This window comes from Sinohyriopsis cumingii, chromosome 1, assembly GCF_028554795.1.
Source record: "Sinohyriopsis cumingii isolate HCF-2022 chromosome 1, ASM2855479v2, whole genome shotgun sequence".
NCBI lineage: Eukaryota > Metazoa > Mollusca > Bivalvia > Unionida > Unionidae > Sinohyriopsis > Sinohyriopsis cumingii.
The window spans coordinates 74182144-74206895 of NC_142961.1; the positions used below are offsets into that span (position 1 = coordinate 74182144).

The 24752-nt window shown below is 35.1% G+C and overlaps 2 protein-coding genes across 6 annotated transcripts in view; one reads left to right on the forward strand and one right to left on the reverse strand.

Moving 5' to 3' along the window:
- LOC149807125 (coiled-coil domain-containing protein 130 homolog) overlaps positions 1 to 3460 on the reverse strand; it is a 38408-nt gene extending 34948 nt beyond the window's left edge. Inside the window, exon 1 of the mRNA XM_089962424.1 lies at positions 3377 to 3460. Within this exon, the coding sequence (XP_089818550.1) occupies positions 3377 to 3379 (3 nt within the window). The 5' untranslated portion in view covers positions 3380 to 3460. The remainder of the gene's footprint in view (positions 1 to 3376) is intronic.
- Positions 3461 to 3576: 116 nt separating this feature from the next.
- The window catches only part of LOC149807126 (protein EFR3 homolog B-like), a 138046-nt gene continuing 116870 nt past the window's right edge, over positions 3577 to 24752 (forward strand). For all 5 annotated transcript variants that reach the window (XM_089962380.1, XM_089962388.1, XM_089962401.1 and 2 more), the window contains exons 1-5: positions 3577 to 3711; positions 9179 to 9255; positions 13182 to 13309; positions 15564 to 15714; positions 23216 to 23337. In XM_089962380.1, coding sequence (XP_089818506.1) covers positions 3705 to 3711; positions 9179 to 9255; positions 13182 to 13309; positions 15564 to 15714; positions 23216 to 23337 — 485 coding nt within the window. In that variant the 5' untranslated portion in view covers positions 3577 to 3704. The remainder of the gene's footprint in view (positions 3712 to 9178; positions 9256 to 13181; positions 13310 to 15563; positions 15715 to 23215; positions 23338 to 24752) is intronic.

Here is a 24752-nt window from a genome sequence, read left to right on the forward strand (position 1 = left end):
TTCATTAAAGGTTGTAAAACACTATCAATAAATCTGGATAGGTTTTCAGTATATGAATTACAACCTGATATAATGGGTCGTCCTGGAAAATTTTAAAATAAATTATGGTCAGGATTTTTATGAGTTTTGGGTAATATGTAGAATTGAGGTGTACATATGTTAAGAGGGAAAGTATCAAATTACTCATATACATAATAATTATTTTTAGCAATCTCATTAATGCATGTTGAATTTGTTTAAATTTAATTTCTATTGATGGGTCTTCGATAATATGTTTGTAGTATTTTTCATCATGTAATTGATGTTCCACTTCTTTAACATAATCATCTTGATTCATAATAGTGTTTGACTTGTCATCCTTTTTAATCACTATACTGTCATCATTCATTAGATTATATAAAGACTTAATTTTGTCCTTAGAAATATTACTATGATATTGCTTTTTATGATCACCAGTTAATATCGCTTTTTTGATCGCGTATATATATAAAAATCTAAATATGAATCATGTAAAAGATGATTTAATTCTGTTATAAAAAGGTTATCTGGGTGACAAGTTTTGGGGTGATGTCTCCAACTAATTGGGGCGACTTCTCCAACCACTCTGGGGCAACTTTTCCAGATATGTTGGGGCGAGTTCTCCATGGGGCGAGTTCTCCACATACGTTTAAGAATAAACACCGATATTTGAAGCTACGCCTTGCGTAAATTAATGAATTTGGTACTGATATTTAGCTCAGGCATTCGACTGTGTATCCCTATCAAAAGTTTGACTTAATATCATACCTTTAATGAATGTCAAATCATTTTCCCATGCTACTGCTCGACATGGCTGTGATCGCACCTGCTTAATATTCAAGTGAGATCCCGCCGAATGGAATACTGTCCTCTACCGTATATGTAAAGTTTAATTGCCATGATTAAATTACAACGAATAAAACAAAATATACCATGCAGTATATGTGGCCCTAAAGAACTAATTCTGAATAAATATTTTGTTCAGCAAACAGTGTTACATGCATTAAGACTTAAACCTGTAGTCCATGGCATCGTAAGTAACAACAAAATAGGTATCGTTTATTTTGGCAATTAGTTGCTGGTGCTTACACACACTGTCAAACATGGTTTCTTTGAAGTATGTCCGAAGGGCAGTCCTTTTCACAAGATCAATGCAGGAATAAGGAGTATGTTCATTAGCCACACCGGCTTTATTGTTTGCGTACTTAAATCAAAACTTTAGCTATTTTGCAATTTAGCCAGAGCTGACCAGAATATGCAAAATGGGCTTGTCCTGGGGGAATAATAAAGCGTATCACATGGAGAAAAGGTACGTCCCATGGGCACTCGCACATTGGGGCAAGGGGTTGGGTCAATAGTCCCCTCCCCCCCCCCACAGTTTCTATTGTCAGCCATTTAATGTGAAACTTTGACCTCTTTTCTTTTAATCGCTGCTGTTTAAACTGCCCAAGGAATAGTTTTATATCAGTTCCAATCATTACAGATTACCGTTTATACATACTACATGTATACAATGATTTTTTTTTAAATTTGTAATTTTTATAAGATTACTGAAAATTGTGTTTTCTCGAAACACGACAGGTTTAGAATATTATTTTTGGCAAAGCCTCCATTTGATTAAAATCACATCTAAATTTCACCTTGGACAGTAGTGATTTGATTTAGATTGTGCCGTGTTAAGGCATGTATGTCAACATCTTGAAAATACATTTACTCATTTCACCAGCACGACCAAAGTTTCCTCAGGCAAACAATTTTTGTTTCGACAAGCCTGATGGGCACCTCACTTTGACTACAGGATGGGTCGGAACTAAAACCAGAGGGGCCCAGGGTGTCGGGCCATCAGATTTATTTTTAGCACTGCTGGTGTGGATAAAAGATCTGTGAATTGATTGTTACATTTTGTGGTCACTTACTCGGCCTTCTGCCTATTTTCATATCTCGCACGTTTAACACTTTTGCCAGGATTTAAAATATTCAACGTTATGTCTGGAACAGCGTCAACTTTTAGTCTAGGCCTAGCATATGCGTATCCTTGAGCTGCCATTTTTTCAGAATCCCTCTCGTAACAGTCCTTTGAGAAATGTAACAAGCACATAATGCTGTATGGTGTTGCTTTGAAATCGACTTGTTTGTAATAATGTATCCATTCTTTCATTATGCCTTTATCTTTCGGAAAAGAAAAAAAAATGTTGTCCACAGGCTTTTCTTAATGTTCTATTACACCCATAAGCAACGCTAAACGGTATTGTCTTTTAATCTGGCAACTCCCACTTGGGCTGTTAGAGTCGCTACTATGACGTCACATCCCGAAAATAACCATGGAAATAGGCACAGAAATTTTGCATACGAGGTCACGGAAATTCAGCTCCAAGAAGATAGGCCAATATTTCAATATTGGCATTATGGTCGCAGATGATACTTCAGAATAAGGTTTTCTGCTATAGTACTTTTATTATTATTCTATATTTCCATTGGTTTCTGGTCTCCTTTAATATTCAAGTGAGATCCCGCTGAATGGAATACTGTCCTCTCATTGTAAAATGATGTCCTGTATTTATTTATAACTTATTTTCAGTTGGCCAATGAGAAGGTAGTATTCCATTCAGCACGTTGTTATTGCATATTAAGCAGGTGCGATCATGGCCATGTCAATCAGTAGTGTGGGAAAATGGTCTGGCATTCCTTCAAGGTATGATTGTAAGCCAAACTTCTGATATGCATACAAAGTCGAATGCCTGAGCTAAACAGCGGCACCAAATTTATTATGCTACGCGAAATGTTGCTTGAACTATCAGCTTTTATTCTTAAATAGGTCGCGCGAGATAGGGTAGAGAAGTGTCTTCCCTTGTAGTTATTATATAGTACATGTATGACAGGTCAAGTGTAAGCATTGATTGATTGATTACTTGGATTTAAGTCGCATGCGCCCAAAAGGGCATGTGCGAAGGGTTTATTCCCGCACAGCGGGATGCTAAATGTTCCTGGGGTAAGGAATTAGTGCCATATCCCACAGGCAACGATACGAGCCCCTGTGGCAAACATGGAGTAAAATAATTATTCATTCATCTGACAAATAGTCTCCTTTTTTTCCAAAGTGGCTCATCTCTTTAAAAGAAATGAATCTTAAAAAGCAATAAAAAAAGTCAACTTTTTTAAACGGAAAAAAGAAACAAACATGCAAATCAAACGTATCGATAATTGGGAGTTCCTAAAATCCCTGTCAATCTCGAGCCCTGCTCCTGGAACCTACTAGCAAATTAATCTAAATAGATCATGTATTAACATTTTAGTAAAGTTAGTTTCACTCGTATCTGATTTAGATCAATTTCGTATTATAAATAAAGCATTTGTATACCATTTTTCGGACAGTTTACTACGCAGACTCAACGTCCAACGTTCTCACAGCCAATTTTTTTTTTTATAATTGAAAAGTAAAGTTGCTATCTATTTGAATTCGTATAAAAGGTAAAAAGGTATTCCCCCCCAACTTATTTTACACACATAAGCAATATTGATCCTACAAGTAATTTACTTTTACTTATAAATATTTTCTCAACAATTATTTTTGTTATATTTTTTCTACAGATATCAAATTCATTAGTTACGTATTCGAAGGGAAACTACTCTATGTCACTGTAACAGATGGAAAAATCGATCAATGGTTTGTCTGTAAATCTCGAAGAATGAGTGGTAAGAACAGCATCAGATACGTGTTATCACGATATACGAATCTAAATGTTTTGCATTTAGTAATGTGAGAGATCAGGGTCGTTTCGCCAAAATTCTAGTTTGCATATACAATGATTAGTTCACACACCCACCCGTTTGTTTGTAAACCCCCACACCCCCGTTGAATGCAAAAGACATAAAGGATATAGACATTTTTTTTGTGCAAAAGACGTAGTCATTTCATCCATTGATTTATAAGTTATAGCCTTGTTGGGATAAAGACCTCAAGGCTACCCCAGGACTGTCCCAAAACACTCACCTACCTAGTCCTACATGTAAGACCCTGACGCTATTTGTTTTGGATGTGTGGGTCTTGCTGCCCAAATAACGGCGCTGTATAGCGTGTTCCGATGTCGTTTAACATTGGCACGACAAATCAAATTTTCAGTAATATCTTGCACAACTGGCAACCCATATTAGCGCTTTTTTACAAATTAAAGTTATGTTTTAGTCAGGCTTTACTTACTCTGATGTCTGTTTCCGAATGAATTCAAAATCCAACACAAGCAAATGGACATGTTTTGAAGTTCCATTGGCCTACATTTCAGTTGGCTGGAATGTGATAGAAGCCGGGAATACTTAAATCAATTAAAAGGATTATAAGAATCAGAACAACATGAAGCTATCTGAACACTTTCTTCAAAATTAATATATTTTTTATTCATTTCGTTAAAGAAATATAATTCAGCTTAACCCGATTTTGGCAATCCAGGCTTCCATTGCATTCCTGCCAAATGAAATGTAGGCCAACAAAACTTGAAAACAGGTCCATTTCTATTGTGAGAATTTGAATTTAGTAGAGAAAAGACATCACAGTAAGTTAAGTCTGATTAAAAGTACATATTGACTTTACTTTTTAGAAAAGCATCATTATTGGCTGCCAGTTGTGTGAGATATACCTGAAAATTTCACTTTCATTATGATGTTAGTCGACATCAAAACACACTACACAGTGCCGTTATTTAGACAAAAAGACCCAGAGACCCAAAACATAAATATCAGCATTGAAGTCTTAGGACTAGCATCTACCCAGAATACATGTATATATATATAAATGAAATCAAACAGAAAAGACAGTGATCAGTAAAATTTTGCATTGTATAATTCTTGAGTAACATAAGCAGAGGATTTTTCTCTTGTCTGTACTTGCCAAAGGAAAGCCCCCAAGAAACCCCAGGACACTTGAAAACACCCCAAGAGACAACAAATTGTTTTATATATGAATTTTTTTTTTTATCATTTGTATTTTTCCTTACAACTCTCAGATTTTTGTACACCAACAATGTCACAAAAAGTTTTGAAGGCTGAATGTTTGGTCAATGCCAATTGGTTGATTCTTTGTGTTTGTCGAGATCCTTGTTTTATTCTTTACTGTCGCAGATAACTGTTGACACTTGTAAATTGTTGTCTATCACAGTTTGTATGTAATGTTGTTCATTTAACATGTCTGTCACAATCTCATCTGCTTCATTGGTTTGTTTGGCGCAGTTGCTTTTGTCTCTTTTCCTGACATTATACTTATAGTTCTTATTTCTCTGAAGTCACAATTCATTGAGTCATCTTTTTTCAAGTAACAAAAGATTTCTATCATTTGCTGCTTGTTCAAATTTTCGTTCATTTTTTATTATGGATTTTGGGTTTGTTCTTGTGAATGTTCATCCAGAATGCACATTCCCATGCAGTTGTGAAGATACTAGTTTAATTTCTTGGTATTTGAAACATGCAACACTGGTCACTGTTTGATCAACATTACAACATATGAGACCCATTTGTTAAAAGCTGGATCTCTTTTGAGCATCATGTATTACTGATTAAGATGATAATGCTCTTCTATGTTGGTTGTGGTTCCTAGTCTTTTTTAAGGCAGTACTTCTGATTTTTGTGCTCATCATTTATCAAGCGTTCATTTTTAATCACAAATATTGATTTAACTGTGCTGCCCATTACAGTATCCCATAATCCACATTGTAAATTTTTTAATTCTTTTTGCTTCAGTTCCAGTTGACTTATGTTCTTAGAGTTATCAACTAACAGACAACAATTATACTTATTACCAGGTGGTACATGACTTTATGTTTTTTGGGTTTTTTTTAGTGATAGTTTGTATGCTTCATGACCAGAATGCCATTGACCTAATAATAGTTTCATGTTCATAGGAACAAGGAAACTGACTGGTTTAGCATCAGTTTCAATGTTCTCATCAGTGTTGTCACAATCCATTTCAGTTGACATGACAGAATAATCATCAGTGATTGATCATTCTGTACTGTGCACTGATCAGTGGCAACAATTTGCAGATTTACACTGCATTCATTGTCTATGTCAGATCTGTTTATATTCTCTGATGATGTCTTTGATAATGGTGACTTTTTGGTTCTGGCAATTTTAAATTCCTTCTCCATGTTGTCTGTTATTATGAAAGCAAATTTCTGTTTATTGCCTATGACTGGTGTACAGAATATGGTAAGCTGAAATTGCTCATTGTTTGCTTGATTGCCACTCTTCCTTAGATCCAGGATACAATGATTAGCAGTCCAGATGGTACCATTCATTGAACTGGGACAAAATCATTAGCATTCTAGATGGTACCATACATTGGACTGGGACAAACTGATTAGCAGTCTAGATTGTGCCATGCATTGGACTGGGACAAAATGATTAACAGTCTAGATGGTGCCATGCATTGGACTGGGACAAAATGATTAACAGTCTCAATGGTACCATACATTGGACCCATTCTGTTCCATAATAGAGTAAGCTGTGCATTGTTTTGGATTTTTTATGTAGATAACAATTTAGTCAATTTTAACCATTCATAACAGGGTACAGAGCCTGAATTAGTAAACCAACTACATTTGAAATGGCCATTATAGACCATATTGATGAATAACCACCATCTGTGCACCATGAAATTAGGGATTTCTCATAGAAGGTAGAGTAGTCCATTAACTGGTCAAAGTGCAAGCCATTTTCAACATATATTGAAATTTGTGCAGAGGTTACTTTACATTTAATTTCATTTGCCATTTTGACAGTGAGGTAACTTTTTGTTAGTGAATTCCTCTTTACCAATGAAAACAAATAGTCAACTCCCAATTTTGGTTGATGAGGGAACTAATTCCCAGGTACCTGGTTCAGGTAGAGGTTACATTATACTGTCAACTGAAGTCATTTTATGCATTTCACAATGTAGTCTTAAATATAAGATGAGGTCATTACCTTGGTATTGGTTTCATTTGAAACAATTCAGTAAATAGCAAATCTGACCATAAATTTCCTTTGGCTAAGCAGAAAACCCCAGTGTCCACCTTGGTCAGTCAGAAGTCGGCCAGTATGACAGGCATATAATAGTATAAGTAATTTCATACACCTGCATTTAACATATCCAAATTTAATTAAATTAAATTGAGCACATATACATGTGACTTTTATTGTGAAGAAATCACTTCTAAGATGAATTTTTGAGATTGTCCCAGATTTAATCAAGTGTCTGCCCATAACCATCCATCTTAAGGTACATTAATATTTGTACTGAGTTTGAGGATAAAAATGGGAAATAACACATACATTAATTTGATTTTTCGTCGGAATCCTCCAAAATTTATTTTTGTCCCCACAGTATCATTTAATTAGAATTAGATGATTTTGTTCAGTGTTTTTAATGCAGTTTGGCAGGGATGGCAATAAATACCAAAGCAGACCAAGGAAAGTAAATGGATTTACACCATTATTAACATTGAAAGATATTCAAATCCTGTTCTGATACATTCACTGAAAATTTAAATATGAATTAAATAGGACAATTTGGTATTTGGTTTAGCTCTAATGTCTACTCTGAAACTGCAGCCCTGATCATGAAAATTGTTACTGTTGTTTTGTTGACATTGTTGACACGAGTCATTTAATGCAGCAGACAGAAAGGACATGAAAAGTTAAGGACTGAGTTTTGATGATTCTGAGACTTATTTTGAAGGGAGGTGGGATGGTGGTAGTTGTATGTCCATTTGCTTTAATTATGCATGGAATTTTGGTTTGGGACCATTTATTTGTAAATAAAATGACCTTGAGACCCAGATGTGTTCTTGAATTATTTAGTTGGATGCACATTATACATGACTAAATATGGTTTCAGTTTTTTTTAACCCCAGTGACACCAGGCCTTTCAATGTTGGTATTTTATAACCCCAGTGATACCAAGCCTTTCACTGTTGGTATTTTTGTAACCCCAGTGATACCAAGCCTTTCACTGTTGGTATTTTGTAACCCCAGTGATACCAAGCCTTTCACTGTTCATATTTTGAAACCCCAGTGATACCAAGCCTTTCACTGTTGGTATTTTTGGAACTCCGGTGACACCAAACCTTTAATTGTTTGTATTTTGGAACCCCAGTGACACTAAAGCCTTTCACTGTCATTATTTTTGGAACCCAAGTGATACCAAACCTTTCACTGTTGGTATTTTTGGAACCACAGCAACACCAAACCTTTCACTCTTGATATTTTTGGAACCCAAGTGACACCGAGCTTTTCAGTGTTGGTATTTTTGTAAACCTAGTGACACCAAGCCTTTTGCTGTCAGTATTTTGGAAAACATACACAAAACCACATAGGGATACATAAAGGCCATTAGGCAGATGTATATTCATATACCATCTCCAGTGAGTTCTTTCTCTGATTCAGAACAAACTATCATGTATCATTGATGTTCTACATTATTACATACCCATTATGCTTTCTTAGTATTTTCAAGCTGTAGAGTGTGATTGGAACTGAAACAAATTGTGATTTATACAACTTTCAGTTCCAAAGCATCAAAAGAATATCTTTATGTGAACATCAGTGAAAATACTTAAATAATTCCAGTATGGAAATATGGTTTTGACATTCATATCAAACACATAATTGTAATTTAAGATTAAGTGGGTATGTAACAAGTTAAAAAGACAATATTATGTAAGACATTTTCTTCATGATGCACAGCCATTGAATTGTGAATAATAATGATGATATGTGTAATAATGATAGCAGTAATGATAATTTTCTTAATAGCCTATGCTAAAATATTGATAGTTTGAGATCTGCTTATGTTGTTCACCAAAATCAAGTAATCTTGTCAGAAGTAGAAGGATAGTGGCCATAGATGAACTATTTAATGTTTGTGCTTGCAGGGAAAAAAATCCCAGTAATATAGGTTTGGTTTGGTGCTTTGTGGCATAGCAACACAAGCAGGTTATTTAGTGCTCAGGCAATCTGAGTAAAGTGTCTTGCCCAAGGACATGCCATGGTAGCTGACCCATGCTGGTATAATTGTAGGATTCATACCCACACATTTTCAGGCATGAGTCTGGCATACTGACCATTGAGCCATCGCAGCTGCCACCAACAGAGGAATAAATACACAGCTAAAATATTTTTTGTTGTTTTTCAGGCTGCTGTGGTTGTTGTGCAGCACTAAAGCCAAGGTACAAAAGGCTTGTGGATAACATTTTCCCCATCAATCCTGAGGTAAGAAAGTTTGTATTCATAGCAATATTGAAGTTTTCATGAGTTTTGAATCTTTTGAAGAACTGAACAACATTGTTATCTTCAACTGTTTGCATCCCACACAGTAATGTTCATTATTTGAACATTTCTTCAAATGGGGATAACACTGAAAAAAGTCAGCACTCTAGAAAAGTAGTTTATTAGTGTATTTTAAACAAATAAATTGACAAAAAATGTGTAACTTTTTTTTACATTACAAGTTGGCAAAACATTTTAATTTGAAGCTTTTAGTCTGGAGTTAATATAATATCTCCTGCCACAGGTCCGGTTTTTATATCCCCACCATAGGGCTGAGGGTATTATGTTATAATGTTGTCTGTCTGTCCTTCTGTTATCAATTTCATTTCTGCATCATAACTTGAGTTCTCTGCCTTTTGTATCTACCACTGTTTCGTGGGATTAGAAAGAACCCAATCAATTTAAGTGTAAGGGGTCAAGATCACAGTGGCGAAAATTAGAAAAAAAGGTTTCTGCACAACAGCATAAGTTTTGCACAAACATACCTGGACCAATCTTTTTTGGATGGCCTCACTTTGGATAAGCAAGAAGCTTATCAGTTTTGTGTGCAAATGTTAAAAGGTCAAGGTCATTGTGACTCGAAGAAAAGTAATTTTCGCTTAATAATATTAGTTGTACATCACAGATTTCAGCTACTCATTAGATGGCTTGCTCTTGGGGTAAGAAAGAAGCCTGTTGCTTTGGGGGTCAAAAGGTTAAATGTCAAGAGTTACTGATTTTTGCACAATAGCTTGAGTTCTCCATCATCCACAATCAGCAGACTGTGCAGATGGCTTTCACATGTGGTAAGGATAAAACTTACTGATTTCAGAGTAAAAAAGTCAAATATTAAGGTCATTGTCACTGAAAGAAGAAACAGTTTCTTCATAACAACTCAAATTTTCCACCATCAACATTTACCACACTTTGTAGATAGCTTGCAGTTGGGGAAATGAAGAATTGTGTTTATTTTGGAGTAAAAGGTCAAGGTCACTGTGACAGAAAGCAGAAAACTTTGTGCAGAATAACATTAATTCTGCTTCACAGACATGGACCAGACATTGTGTGTGGCTTGCACATAGGGTAAGGGAGAAGCAGATTGATTTGGATTCATAGGTCAATGTCACTGTGACTAAATTAAAATGGTTCTTTATAAAAAAAGAACTATTAAGCACAGCATGGGCATCATGTGAAGTTATAGTTCTCTCATTTAATGCTTTTGATAAATAAGTGCTGCATATCCAAGTTGGGCCTTTTAGTTGTTTGTTCATGAGGTTTTATAGAATAACCTTGAACTTGAAGGCTGTCGAAACATAATAATCTTATTCAGGAATTTATGACTATTTTTAATCATTGTAGTATTAATGCCAATGCTAAAAAAGGTTGAGGCCGTATTGCTTAAATATGCCATTAGAATTTCTCAACCTTGGGTACATACTTGCATTTTGATTAGTGACTTCATGGGAATGACTGGATACACGTTTAAGCAAAAGAAACTGCTTGTTTTTTTATATCATACAATCAGTTTTATAGTCAAAGGGTCATGTTGCTTACAAATTTAGCAAGCAGGTGGTTGAGACGGATCTGCATGTCAGATGGAATGCAGTTTTTTAGAGAATTATTTTGAAATTCTGGCTTTGTGGTTTCTGATACAATCCATGCCAGCATTGATGATGATCTCATCAGAATGAATATTCAAATACAAAATAAATACAGTCTGCATAAATACTGTTAATAAAATCAGGTGTTCATTTTGACACTATTCAAAGCATGCAGTCACAGCTGACATTTGCTTAATGTCTTTAGGTACCAAACATAGGCTCTAATCGCAACATACAAATAAACTGGCTTGTAACCCTAATGTAAAAAAATAAAAACCTGAAAGAAATTACCCTATACTCACTTATAAGTCGAGTCAAACTGCAAAAATCAAAGAAACTGATTTGCGGTAGCATAATGTGCCTGTAGGTCTTTATTGTTTATTCTGCTGATTACTTCTTGCAAACTGCACAGACCAAGATCTGCCGGTGCATTATAAGTGGGTAAATATGGTGTGCAGAATTCATAATTTTATCAGTTTACTCCAGATACTGTAAAATGACATGTATATTCTATTGCCATAGACAGGGTGCAGGTACAGTCTGGGAGTAAATAATGATGCAAAAATTGGTCTAAGACTTGTATAATACACACCACAACATTAAAGAACTAAAACTGTACCTGCATGTATACTGTTCCTCAAACGTATAACTAATGGTAGTGGTGATTTATGTCATTTCCTAAGTGTACAAGGGAACTGCATAGATTACTTACCGTATTACTTATAAGTCGAGTCCATCCGCAAACTGCACAGGCCCAGATCTGTCATCCCATAATGCACTGGCAGATCTGGATCTGTGCAGTTTGTTAAGAGTGATCAGTAGAACATAGACCCTGATCTGCAGGTGCATTTTGCTGCAGCAGATCAGGATCTTTGTTGTTTGCAGTTTGCCTTGAGTTTGTGGTATTATTACAGTATATTATTGCAATACTCCAATATTTTGTTAACAAACAAGCTTCAGAATTTAATCTGTTCATCCCTTGTATCATGATCTTTAATCTAGCTGACTTTGATATCATTCCATTGAATAGTTTTCATAATCTGGCTGTTTGGCAGTCATAATACTATAAATAATGCTAATGTCAACCTGCCATATATTAAGGCAAGTGTTGTCATTGTGATTGTTTCTGAAATCACTAGTATAAAGAATATAAATTGCCTTATTTTGTTCCTTCATTTTAGTTTTACTGGTCATAGACCAAAAGAGCTTATGGGATGGACTTTTTGTTGTTGTCCATTGTCTGATGTCTGTTGCCCAACAGCCAGCCAGCATTAGCACTAGTTATTATCACTCGTCCTATTCTATTTGGAGAATTGCTGTGAAGCTGTACAAGCACATTCATATCAAGGTCATAAATGAAAATGGCACTGCACAGACATCCAATATGGTTCTCACAGCAGCGGTCTTGAAAAAGCTTGTTATGGCTGATCCACCAGATTGAATGGTCCTATTAATTCCAGCAAGCAACGACATGTCTGAGAACATGTTCACGGAAATATGTGATTAAGAAAAGTGAGAGAGTAGATCCTGTTAGAATCAGTTAGTGAGAAAATATGTAAAAAATATTTTACTAGCAACACAAATTAGTCTTTGGTTATGCAAGAAGGTATATATTACATTTCATGAATACAGGTATTCCTTGTTTGTGAGAAAATGGAGATGCCATAATTTTAAAATTATTTTAGGTTTCATTAGGAAATTAAAGTGAAAATAACCACTGAAACTGGAGAATTTGGTTTTATCATTTGTTTAACAAGTATTTATTGTTACTGTATGTTCTCACTTATAAGTTGAGTCCAACTGCAAACTCTGCAGACCCTTATCTGCCATTGCATAATGCACTGGCATATCTGGGTCTGTGCAGTTTGTTAGGAGTAATCAGTACAACAAACAACATAAAACCAGACAACAGGCATATTATGTTATGGCAAATCAGGATCTTTGTTATTTGCAGCTTGACTGGACTTATAAATGAGTATAATTGGTAAATCATATGTTATTTTATGGATACTATTTGTAACTTAAGTCTGATAAAAGGGATTCTCTTGATTAATTAATTAAAACATTTTGAATTTGTTGTTTTTAATGTAAATTCTTTTTAGTAATCCATCCAAACAATTGCTCATTGTCTTTCACATGAGAAAAAATATTACTCTCTGCTCTTTCACCATAGATCTACGTGAAACACTGCCATACACTGTTTTTAGCCGGCCTTTGTGGTGTAGAGTGGCTTCCCTGTACATTATCTGTTAAACAGATTGAAAAGGGATTTTGTTTTCTCTTTCTAAGGATGGATTAGTCAAGAACAATATGGACAAGCTGACATTTTATGCTTTATCAGCTCCTGAGAAATTGGACAGGATTGGACAGTACCTTGCTTTGAGATTAAGTCGAGATGTACAGCGGCACAGATATGGGTAAGTTGTATTAATTTTAGTTAAACCTGTCCAGCAGGATACTTATGTAGGAAACAGTCTTGCACCCAGTATCACAAGGGCAGAGGATTTGGGAGACACACAGTTGCAAAAGAAAAAGAAAAACACTGTAGAGCATTTGATGCACTAATTGTGGTTCAAAAAAGGAGACAATCTTGCTTGCTTTGTCAGTATTCCCATCTTAGCTTCATCATCTGCACACAGTGGCACAGCAACTGCCCAAGCAACCACTGTATCTGATTGGGGGGGGGGGGACAAAATTCTTATAAAACACCTTTGTTTGTTGGGGGGGGGGGGTCCAAGAGTTCAGTTTTTTTTAGGAGGGTGCAGTATGTTTTACTATGCCACAGTCTTTACCATGGACCCTTACGTTATTCAGATAAACGTTTCATAAAGAAATCAATCAATGCATAAAACATTGACATGCTTTAATATCTGGTTTGCCTCAAAAATTAACGGACTGTGACATTTTTCATTTTTAATCTTCATCTCATTTAACTTCACCCTTCATTTGATAGCTGTATCTTGTTTTATATAATGGTCACGATTTGTTTTATTTAATGGCTCCCATTCTGAATTATTTTTATTTTCTGACTAATAAACAAGATCTAGCTTATTTACTTTGCAAGTTTCATCCCTGACAAATTTATTCTTCTTTTTGTCATTAATTCAACCTTAAATGTGTGTTATACTATCAACATGACATTGCACTAAAATTTGACAAACAACCAACCAATGTTTGAATGATTCGATTGCTTGATATATAGTTTTAATTGACATGCCATCTGCACATTTTGATTGCAGGTGGCAATTGTGGCTAAACTTAGAAGTTGATATGTATCGTATATACTCACTCATAAGTCGAGTCAAACTGCAAACTGCACAGACCCAGATCTGCCATTGCATAATTTCTTGTTATTTATAATAAATTCCTTGAATCCCCCCAAAAAACTTGGTGAAGTTGTCCTTCCCATGTTGTATATGGACATGGGACACTAATTTCTATTCTGTATGCCCCCGTCTTATTATATTCAGTATAAAATACACTGGAATTTCTATATGTATGAGATTTTAATTTACCACAAGAATTTGGTAAACAAAGCTCACCAATTCTGTCTGTGTGTTTTTAATTAAAGATTATATCTCCTGTCTTCAGGGATGATTCCAACAGTCAGTGGGGGGGGAGCTTCAATCACTAGAATCTAGTATTTTGAGGAATTTTAACACATAGGCTTACAGTTTCTTAACTCCTAAATTTCATCACTCATAATTTTTGTTTCAATTTATTTTAGATATCCCTTTATGGCAGATGAAAATGTCAATATTATGAACAAAAATTACTGGTAGTTATATAATTCTGTTGTTTTATAGAGAAATTCCCTTTTGTACATAGTAGTGGTAGTAAATGTTGTCTTTCTAAATAGTTGTGGCAAATAAAGTTGTGTTTGTGGTGTGAGATAAGCATTTTCATAACAAGTCCTTAATAGAAAACAAATTTATATGTTTATTCATCTAACACATTTAGACTGTATTATAATAATCCTGTTTGTTACAGTTCTTATTGGAATGTGATCATATGGCACCATTACTTAGTTTCACATTGAATTCAATGTTTCAAAGGATAGAAGTCATTTCATCATATTTACCAAGCATAAAGAAGTTTACAATCTAGAAGAGTCATTAATTCAGGTCCTGGATTGGCGATAGCAACAGTGATGGTTGGGGCAAGGATTCCCCTAGTTTCCACAGAAATTGTAATTTATAGATGGGTCATTAAATTCATGGTTTGTGGAACCATGAAATCCACTCAATTGTTACCATATGAAAAATAACCAATTTGTAGTAGTTGACATGCAGATGTATAAAGTTGGTCATAAGATTGAAAAGAATGAAATGAATAATAATTTAATAATTCCATATAGAACAGCTATTGAGAGGACATTACAGATTTTCCAGTGTTTCTATTCTGGCCATTTGATTTACTGTACATTCATAGGCCAGACACTAGTGTTTCAGATGCATCCTACGGTTTTGAACTATGCTAAGTTTTGTCTTACCCATGGTCATTCTTTTTTTCTCTCAATACTTTAGTTTCATGCTCAATCAGGACTTCTCTTGTTCACCACCTGCACATTCTGCATTGTCCATAGAAGTTATTAGGATTTGTTACAGACTCCAAGAAATATAACCACAGTAAATTTTAAATATTGCAAATGTTATTTTTTTTCTCCACAAGGATGGTAGTTATAGCCATGGATGCCTTGGATCAACTGTTGGTGTCCTGCCATGATTATTCCCTCAACCTATTTGTGGAGAGTTTCCTCAAGATGGTACAGAAGCTGCTAGAATGTGATGACGTTGAACTGCAGATTCTGGCCACCTCATCAGTATGTTATGAACCATTTATTTTCACATGTTGGAATTACAGCAGTCCAATTCTATGGGGCTGAAAATGATTTACATTGGTAATGTCTAAAAGTAAAATTGTCGTAATATCAAAGGGATTTAAGATCTTGATATTTTCTTAATACATGTATTTTATAAAATTCTGGGCAAGTGACATAAAATATACCATCCCAATGAAATTTTAAATTTTTCTCATGTTACTAGACAGGTTTATTTTTCCTCCTCAGATCTCATAAAGTTTGATGTATGCTAAACTACCTTGAGAATTAGATAAATTCAGTTGCAGGATTAAAGGGTTTATTTTTGAATGACTTTTGATTAAAATTTTTTGTCTTTGTTTGGGATAGTTGGACAAATAGAAGTCAGTCAAGCAGGACTAGAACATATCTAAAGCTCCAAGGCTAATTTCTCTGGTATTACTTTCTGTATTTGATTGGTTTTGTTCTACAGACAGAGGTATTAATAATGCAGGAGCTTATCCATGATTTTTGCAGTGTCAGGTACCATTTTAGTCATTGATTAAGTGAAATAGCTACCCCAGTGCAACTTATTTTGCCCAGATACACAAATACAGAGAAAATGACCCCCCTTCTTTTAAATTGATGTTTCCTGCCCCCCCCCCCCCCCAACCAAGCCATATAATGACTCCATATTCTGAGTACAGTATCAGTTCTATCTTGTGTCTCTTGTATGTTCATTGAGCAAAGTAAAAGAGTGAAACAGCATTTCATGATTTCTGATTAAGTTTTGCATGAATGCAATGATCAATAATAACTACAATTAATGTTCAATCTAAGAGCATCCTGAAAAGAATTAACAGTCAAAGCTTGAAGAAATGAATAAAATTTAATTCATTTGTAGGTCAGTCATGAGCAAATTATTTCTTGATTTAGGTTTAAAGGATGGTTGCTGGTGAATGTAACAAATGTATTTCATTATTTTTTCAGCCTGGTTAAGTAGGAAGAAAGTACTTTTGTCTTTATATATGGCAATTTTAAAAAAATAGTAACCTATATTTGAGGATATCGTCTTTTGCAGTAACAAAGTCACGCAACAGTCTTGCTGATTTCAGTATTTCAGAAAGTGTCATGTTTAATTTTTATATTGTTTGACTCAAAGGTTAATTAATTAAAACTTCAGATTTAAGCAGGTTATTTTAAACATTCCACACTCATTCTTCCCTTTTACTCATGAGCAGAGAATAAGCGGGAACTACATGTAGGGTAGGATTACGTGTATGCATTGCTAATATACAGTTGGTTGTTGTAGCAGAATACAATGCACACCAATGAGTGTAATGAAAGACAGTTGTGGCTTCATATTTAATGATCCAGATAACTACTTTGACTCCTTTAAACAGCTTCCTAAATTAAAATAAAATCCTTCAATATTTTCATTTCATTGCAGAATATTAAAAAATAATTTGAATCTCACTTCTGTAATAAACAGTTGTAGCAGAAGTATTAAGAAGAACATACTGAAACATTTTTTCCATTCAATTTAAGAGCAGGACTATGAATGATATTTTGGTTGAATATATGAATAGTTGATGAATGTATCAGTGAATGCTTTTCTCTTTCTATGTCACATGTCATATCACATTATGTCTGTCATCAGCATGATTTCTACACAATAGTTGTTGAATGACTTTATGGATTGCAGTTCAGTTTGGCTTTAGGTGCTGTGTATTGAAAAGGTCTAAGTCAAGTTCAGGTACCATCCATTTGCAACAAATTTGTTATAATCCCATTAGGACTTAGAATGCTGGCATGCATTATAAACTCCATTTCCAACCAACGTTTGATGGATATTTTAATGGATATAAGCCAGAAATGGTTTGGGGGTTTATTTAAACAAAAAAATAAGCAAAATATTGGTCATTTGATTTGTATTTATGTCAAAACTTGACTGAGTTAGGGCCCTTTTTTGAATTTAAAGGTAGGCCCCAACATTATAAGCCATGCCTTTTGAACAATTGTATAGATTAAACCCAAATTTAATATCAGTTTGTATATGTAGGAAGTATCAGATTTGAGTTTGATATACAGTGTAATTTGAGGTTTGCGTAAATTGAGATCTCTATAAATTCAGTATGTTAAAATTAGGGGATGCTTCTGCAAAGTAGATTAAAATAAAAAATAATAAAAGTTTTCATAAAAGGCTTAGGGAAATAAACTTAAAACATAGGAAACATAAAATAAAAACATGAAATTATGAATTTTAATCAATAGAACATATGTATGTGTAATTAAAAAACGAAATCTGCGATGAACAGTAGTGTTGATAATCTCTTTGAAACTGTCTGTAGAGACAACTACAGGAGATAGGCTCGGGTATGCATGCATGCAACTTGAAGTGGAAGGCTCATATGGAGATGACACTCTGAAGAAAGAGTCCAGCGTAGGCTGAGTCTTATGTTTTCTTTTCTCTCGTAATAACTCTTCATAACAAGAAACTGAATCCATAACTTTGCATTGAATAAGTGAACTTTGATTCATATCTGGATCATTATCCCCATTAAAGTGCAAGCATCAGTGACATGACTTACGATGTCAGACAAAACTTTCAATGTCAAAGTCCATGCATGTTGCTGCTTACAAGACTCTTGCTGTCTGGCAGATGCTTTTTGTTCTTCCAGATGTTCTTGTTCCAAATCTAACAGGTCTTCATTTGTCAACTCCTCAGTGTCAGATTCCAAAAGCTGCTTGATGTCAGTCTCTTGTAATGTCTCTTTGGACAGTCTGTCTTTGTTTGCAGCCTTTACACTGGACTTATTTACTAATGCAATGCTGTCTTTGATATCCAAGCCATCAGAAGAATGATACAACTGAGGACAAAGTTTTTTTCCAAACGGTTTTCATGCAGTGTGGTGAAACCTCCTGCCATGACATTTTTACAAATTGCAAGGCATCTTTGATGTCAAATGTCTTCTAGTAATCTTTCACTGTGATGTTCCATTCATTTGTTTGCTTCACCAAATCATTTAAAACTGACTGCAGATAATGAGATTTGAAAGCCTTTCTGACACCCTGATCCATTGGTTGCAAAAGGTGTGCGATATTTGGTGGCAAATATATGACTTTAATGTTTTCAGAAGTCTTCAGTAGTTCAAGGATGGCTGGGGGCATTGTCTAAAAGTAATAAGATTTTAACTGGAATGTCTTCTCTCTGGCAATAGTTTTTAAACTCACAATGCAGGTCGTTCTTAAAGTATTGCTTGAACACTGCCATGGTAATCCACCCATACTTATTAGCATACCAGTAGACAGGCAACTCCGATTGTTCATACCCCTTCATGGCTCTGGTATTTTCCGAACGATAAATAAAGAGAGGCTTCAACTTGCAGTCACCTTGTGCATTGCCTCCCAGGAGAAGTGTTAAGCAGTCTTTATCAGCTTTAAAACTGGCGCAGTCGTCTCTTCCACCGAATTGTAAGTGAGGTCAGGCATTTTCTTTCAGTATAGGCCGGTTTCATCGACATTAAAAATCTGCTTTGCTGAGTAATCACTGCTTTCAATAATTTTCTGCAGTCTGGTGGGAAAACCTCCCACTGCTTCTTCATCAGCTGATGCAGCTTTGCCACTTGTTTTAACATTTTTAATGCCAAAACATGCTTTAACACATTAACCCCTAGCGACAACTTAACAGGGCAGGAAGTAGTAGCCTAATGCCGAGCTCTGTAGCGTCATGGTCATGCATGATACACTAACATGGGTGGTATTATAGAAAGTTAGACAGGTGTAGCTCTACAATGATACCAAATAATCTGGAATATCTAGTTGTACTACAAAATACAGATAAAAAAACCTCATTTTTTGGACCCGACTTTTCTACCCAAAATTCGCCCATGGTTGGAATCCGATTTTGTGTCTGGATTTTAGACTTTTTGGTCTCAGATCTAAGGCAAACTGGTATGAACTGCAAACAGACAGATGAACCTTCGCAAAAGAGTGGTCTCCATACAAAAATAATGGTTCTGTTTAGCAAAAAAAAGAAAAGAACTCCAACTTTTACCCTTCTGCTCATGTGCGAGTCAAATAGCCAATGAAAAACGATGTTTCTAACACAACTAGGCAGTATGCTATTGTAAGATCACTGGGGATTTGGTGTTTTCGGATCTATTTAGAAATAGCTTTCAAAATGTGTTTCCTAGTCAATTTTCAGGCAAAAATGACACAAACCTCCAGGGGATAATGTGTTAAACTTGTGTAACCGCCCAAAACTGGCATGAAAATCTTTTTGATCACCTTCTTCAGATACCGTGAGAATTTCATACAGGCTAGAGGCTTTAGCACACACAATCGCCTGGCTAAGAAGAATTTTCTTATTATGCCGATCATCAAGCTACGTTGCCAACATCCTTTTCATCCTGTCCATTATGTTGGGGCAGGTATAGCTACTTTTCTGGTTTGAAAGGGAGGTTCCAGCTTTCACACTGGCTTTAATGTTTTCCGCACTGTTCTACATGTACTTTCACTAAGGTTCAAGCCTGCTTTATCATGGCAGTACTCTGACCAGCTTCATACCTTTTCACTACTTCAAGTTTAACCTCTAAAGAAATAGCCTTCCTTGGTCTCTTTGGACTATCACTTAGCTGTCTTTTAGATGACATCACTAATAAAGTTCAAAAATTGTAACAAACAATTTGTACATGCACACACATATGCAGCAGTGAGGCCACAATAAACAGAATGATGGGTGCATAAGAGCTGAGCATTGTGGGTAATGTTTGGGTGCGGTAGTGGCACAATCTATATATATGAGAGTTATCTTAATAGTAGCGATCTTTTTCATATTTTTCCCCATCTCGCTTTCGAATTCATATGAATTGAGATCTCACTGTATTTATGTGAAATTTGGCTTGAGTTTCAGCCCTTGTTTGACTTGGAAACTGGAATATTGTTTCTGCACAGTTACTTTGAAAGATTTAATGCATTGAAGCCAGATTTAACATGGGGCTTTAAACCCTGGAAATGTAGATCATGTGTGATTTTGTTGTCTCATTTTCTGCCATTGGACATGACATTGTTGGCATCAGCAATTAGCTGCCTGCAATGGTTACATTGTTGAAGTTTTGAAAGTCGGATCTTCTTCATTGCTGTATTCAATTTAAACCGGTGGGATAATATCACAGTTCAGCTAACCCCTGACTTACAAGAATTGGTCACATAACTCTAAATGTTTTGGTCTTACTGCCTTTAATTTCCATGAAAAATATTTAATTCAATTAACTTTGATAATATTCATTTTAGTTGTTAATGAATCCTAATTGTTTTTGTTTTAGACAAAAAAATTTACTACTTTTTAGTCTTCACTAAAGAAAATTAAATTTAAAAAAAGCTCGTATGAACTTGCATTAACATAATATTCACTCAAGTCATCAGATACCTGTAGTTCGTAAGTTTTTGCTGCGATAACTTCAGAGTTTCTTTCTTGCCTGTTTCACCTGCTTAAGCAGAAACCTTGTTTCATTATTGTGAACAATGTTAATACTTTGCATTAAAGTCTAAGTTATATATCTTCTACAAAAATATCTATTCAACTAAAACTTAAGGGTACTGTTACTATGAGTCCAAAGTTGACATGCTGATATGTTTTGCTTGTTTCACCTACTTAAGCAGAAAGCTTGGTGTGCCATTGTGAAAAGTGTTAATGGTTTTTCTTAAAGTATCTGAAAGTCACATATCTTCTACATTCTATATTATCTAAAATTTTGGGATAATATTACTGTAGGTCTAAAGTGTATATATATATATATATATTAGGAGATTCATTCCTGCCTGTCTTTCCTACTTAAGAATTTATGGTTAAAAATATTAAAGTTTAGTCTAAAAGTTTATGTCTTGCCTGTCAGGAGGAATTCCCCATCACTTAGTTGAATACTTAAGAAAGGGGAGGGTGAATATTTGGGACACATGATAGTCACTCAAGAGACGAAGACAAACATTGAAAAAATACACAAATAATATTACATTTATTGACATATAACACTAACAATGCACACACACTCACACATTCCCACTTTTACAAGCTCTCATGATGATAAATGAAATAAAATAAATATAAACTGATTCAAGTGTCTCATAAAATGGTACAGTTCTATTATTACACTACATTGGGAACTCACCCAAGTCAGTTTTTTCCATTGGTATCCTGGTCTGAATATCCTTCCTCAGTTTGACTCCATGAATTTTTACAGATTTTTTGTCCATCAGTCACCAAAACATATAACACTAAATGGGACCACAACTGAACACTATTCACTGTTCCAATTTTTTGCTTCTCTGCTGATATTTCCAATTCGTCCCCTCCACCAGTCAAAAATACTCTGTGGAGTCATATGGAGACATGCACTCCCACATACTTCTATCTCTCATGCTGACTGCTTTATATTGTCATAACACATCAGTGTACATATGGCAGCTTGCTTTCCACAAGGCATGGGTATCTTGCAGGAACACATGATTTTACTTAAAATCAAAACATCAGTATAGCTCAGTGAGTATAACCTATGTTCACTCCTGACAACATGTGTCGCCCAAACTGTTAGTTTGACAGGTTTGTGTGACATTATCTTTATTTAGCATTATTGTTAATAGTGTTAAAGTTTAGTGTCTTGCGTCATGAAACATTATGGTTAACAATATTCAAGTTTAGTGTGAAAGTGTATGTCTTGCTTCATTAAGCATTATAGTCGATAATGTTCAGTTTGAAAGTTTATCAAAGTCAGATACAGAAGTTATATTGACAAGTGTACAGACAGGTGAGACACTGGGTTCTGCAGAACACTTGTAGTCTTCTCTTATCCAGATTTGATTTATTTCCCATGTTCAGCTTAGAGATTTGTCCTTGCATCATGATTTCTGTTTCTGCAGAATAGTTTTGAGGGACTTAATGGATTATTGCACGATACACATTTGACATATTTCTTTATGAATTTAACATTGCATCTTGAAATGGGGTGTATTCAAATGCAGAATATCTGTGTCCAGGGGACACATTGCTACTTGTTCTTGCTATCAGTGTTAACATGTGCAGTTTTTAATTTAAGAGCCATTTTCTTGGGGGGGTCCCGAGTGGCCAAGTGGTCTAAAGCGCTCTCCGTTATGGATCACTACCATCTCACCTCTGTTGGCGTGGGTTCGAGTGTAGGATTCGGCAAATGTTGGTATGTGAGAAAGCTTGCCAGTAGCTTCTTGTGGGTTGGTGGTTCTTCCCAGGGTTGTACCGGATTCTTCCTCCACCATTGATACTGGCCACCATGCATAGCCTATCGTGTGCTGAAAAATGGTGTTAAACCCCACAACAACAACAACAACCATTTTCTTGGACATGGATGTCTGTACAACATACTTTACAAGTATTTAAAAGTTGAGAGGGACAACAAATAAACATCACAATATGTACAGAATTAAATATTTTAACAGTTAAGATATTCACAAAATTCATATATTTACTTTGCATAGTACATTTTTTTTACAGTTTATCAAGTTTGCCAACATTGAAGAGGTTACCCCATCCTATCACAGGCGTTATGACTTTTTCATCTCCAAGTTCAGTGCAATGTGCCACAGCAACAATAATGATGAGACATGTAAAGCCAGGTATGCCTTTAGTCACATACAGTCATTTACAGTCCACATAAAGTGTACTGACCATATTTCACTTGTACTGATGGATAATGCCATTGAGCATAGTTCAGTGTATTGTGCAGTGAAATCTCCTATCTCTTACTGTATCTCTCTCACTAGGTATAACATTCACTCAGTTCCACCTGAGGAGTGGACTCTACCTGGTCAGTTTGAGGATTACTTCTATATCCCTAAAGTACTTACTACAGCTGGTAATATCATGGTTGTATATCAATGAAGTGTATTACCCAACATCACTGTTTAGCTCAGACCTGACTCCATCTGCAAATCCTGGAGATTTCACTGTGTTGTGGAGTGTACTTTGGTGGATACTGCACACATATGAGTGGATAATGGTCAATACACATGGTATGTACTGAAAAGAGTTTAGTAAAATATAGTTTATTAGCCATTTTTACTAACATGTCCCACTTAAATAAGGCATCATCCATAATTTTAAACTATGATCTACTTTTAGGATCTAATTAAGACCCTTATTTATTTAATTATTTTCAGAGGAAGAAATTAAATTGTCTGTGGAAAATTAGAGGATTAAGTTAAATATAGGGACCACTCCACCCCTTATCCTTTTTTACAATAGTGGTGGAGAGAAATTTATTTGTGTTGTCAAGATTAATGTTGAGAAAGTTAAAGACACCAACAAGAAATCTTATGTATGAATTTGAATACTTTTTGTTGTTGCTGTTGCAAAGCATATAGTCTAAGAGTTTTGTTTTGATGACACACTTAAATGTTTTTCTTCATCCTTATTCATTTTGATAGCAGATTGTTATTACATTAAAATCCATGTTATCCTGTGGGTTTGAAAAAGTGGTTTCTTTGTGCAATCTATTCAGATTTGAGTCATTGATGAGTCTCTTGACATTACAACATAAAAATCCATGTTATCCTATGGTTTTGAAAAAGTTATGTTTCTTTGTGCAATCTATTCAGATTTGAGTCGTTGATGAGTCTCTTGACATTACAACATAAAATTCCATGTTATCCTATGGGTTTGAAAAAGTTATGTTTCTTTGTGCAATCTATTCAGATTTGAGTTATTGACGAGTCTCTTGACATTACAACATAAAAATCCATGTTATCCTATGGGTTTGAAAAAGTGATGTTTCTTTGTGCAATCTATTCAGATTTGAGTCATCGATGAGTCTCTTGACATTACAACATAAAAATCCATGATATCCTGTGGGTTTGAAAAGTGATGTTTCTTTGTGCAGTCTATTCAGATTTGAGTCATCGATGAGTCTCTTGACATTACAACAAAAAAATCCATGATATCCTGTGGGTCTGAAAAGTGATGTTTCTTTGTGCAGTCTATTCAGATTTGAGTCGTTGATGAGTCTCTTGACATTACAACATAAAAATCCATG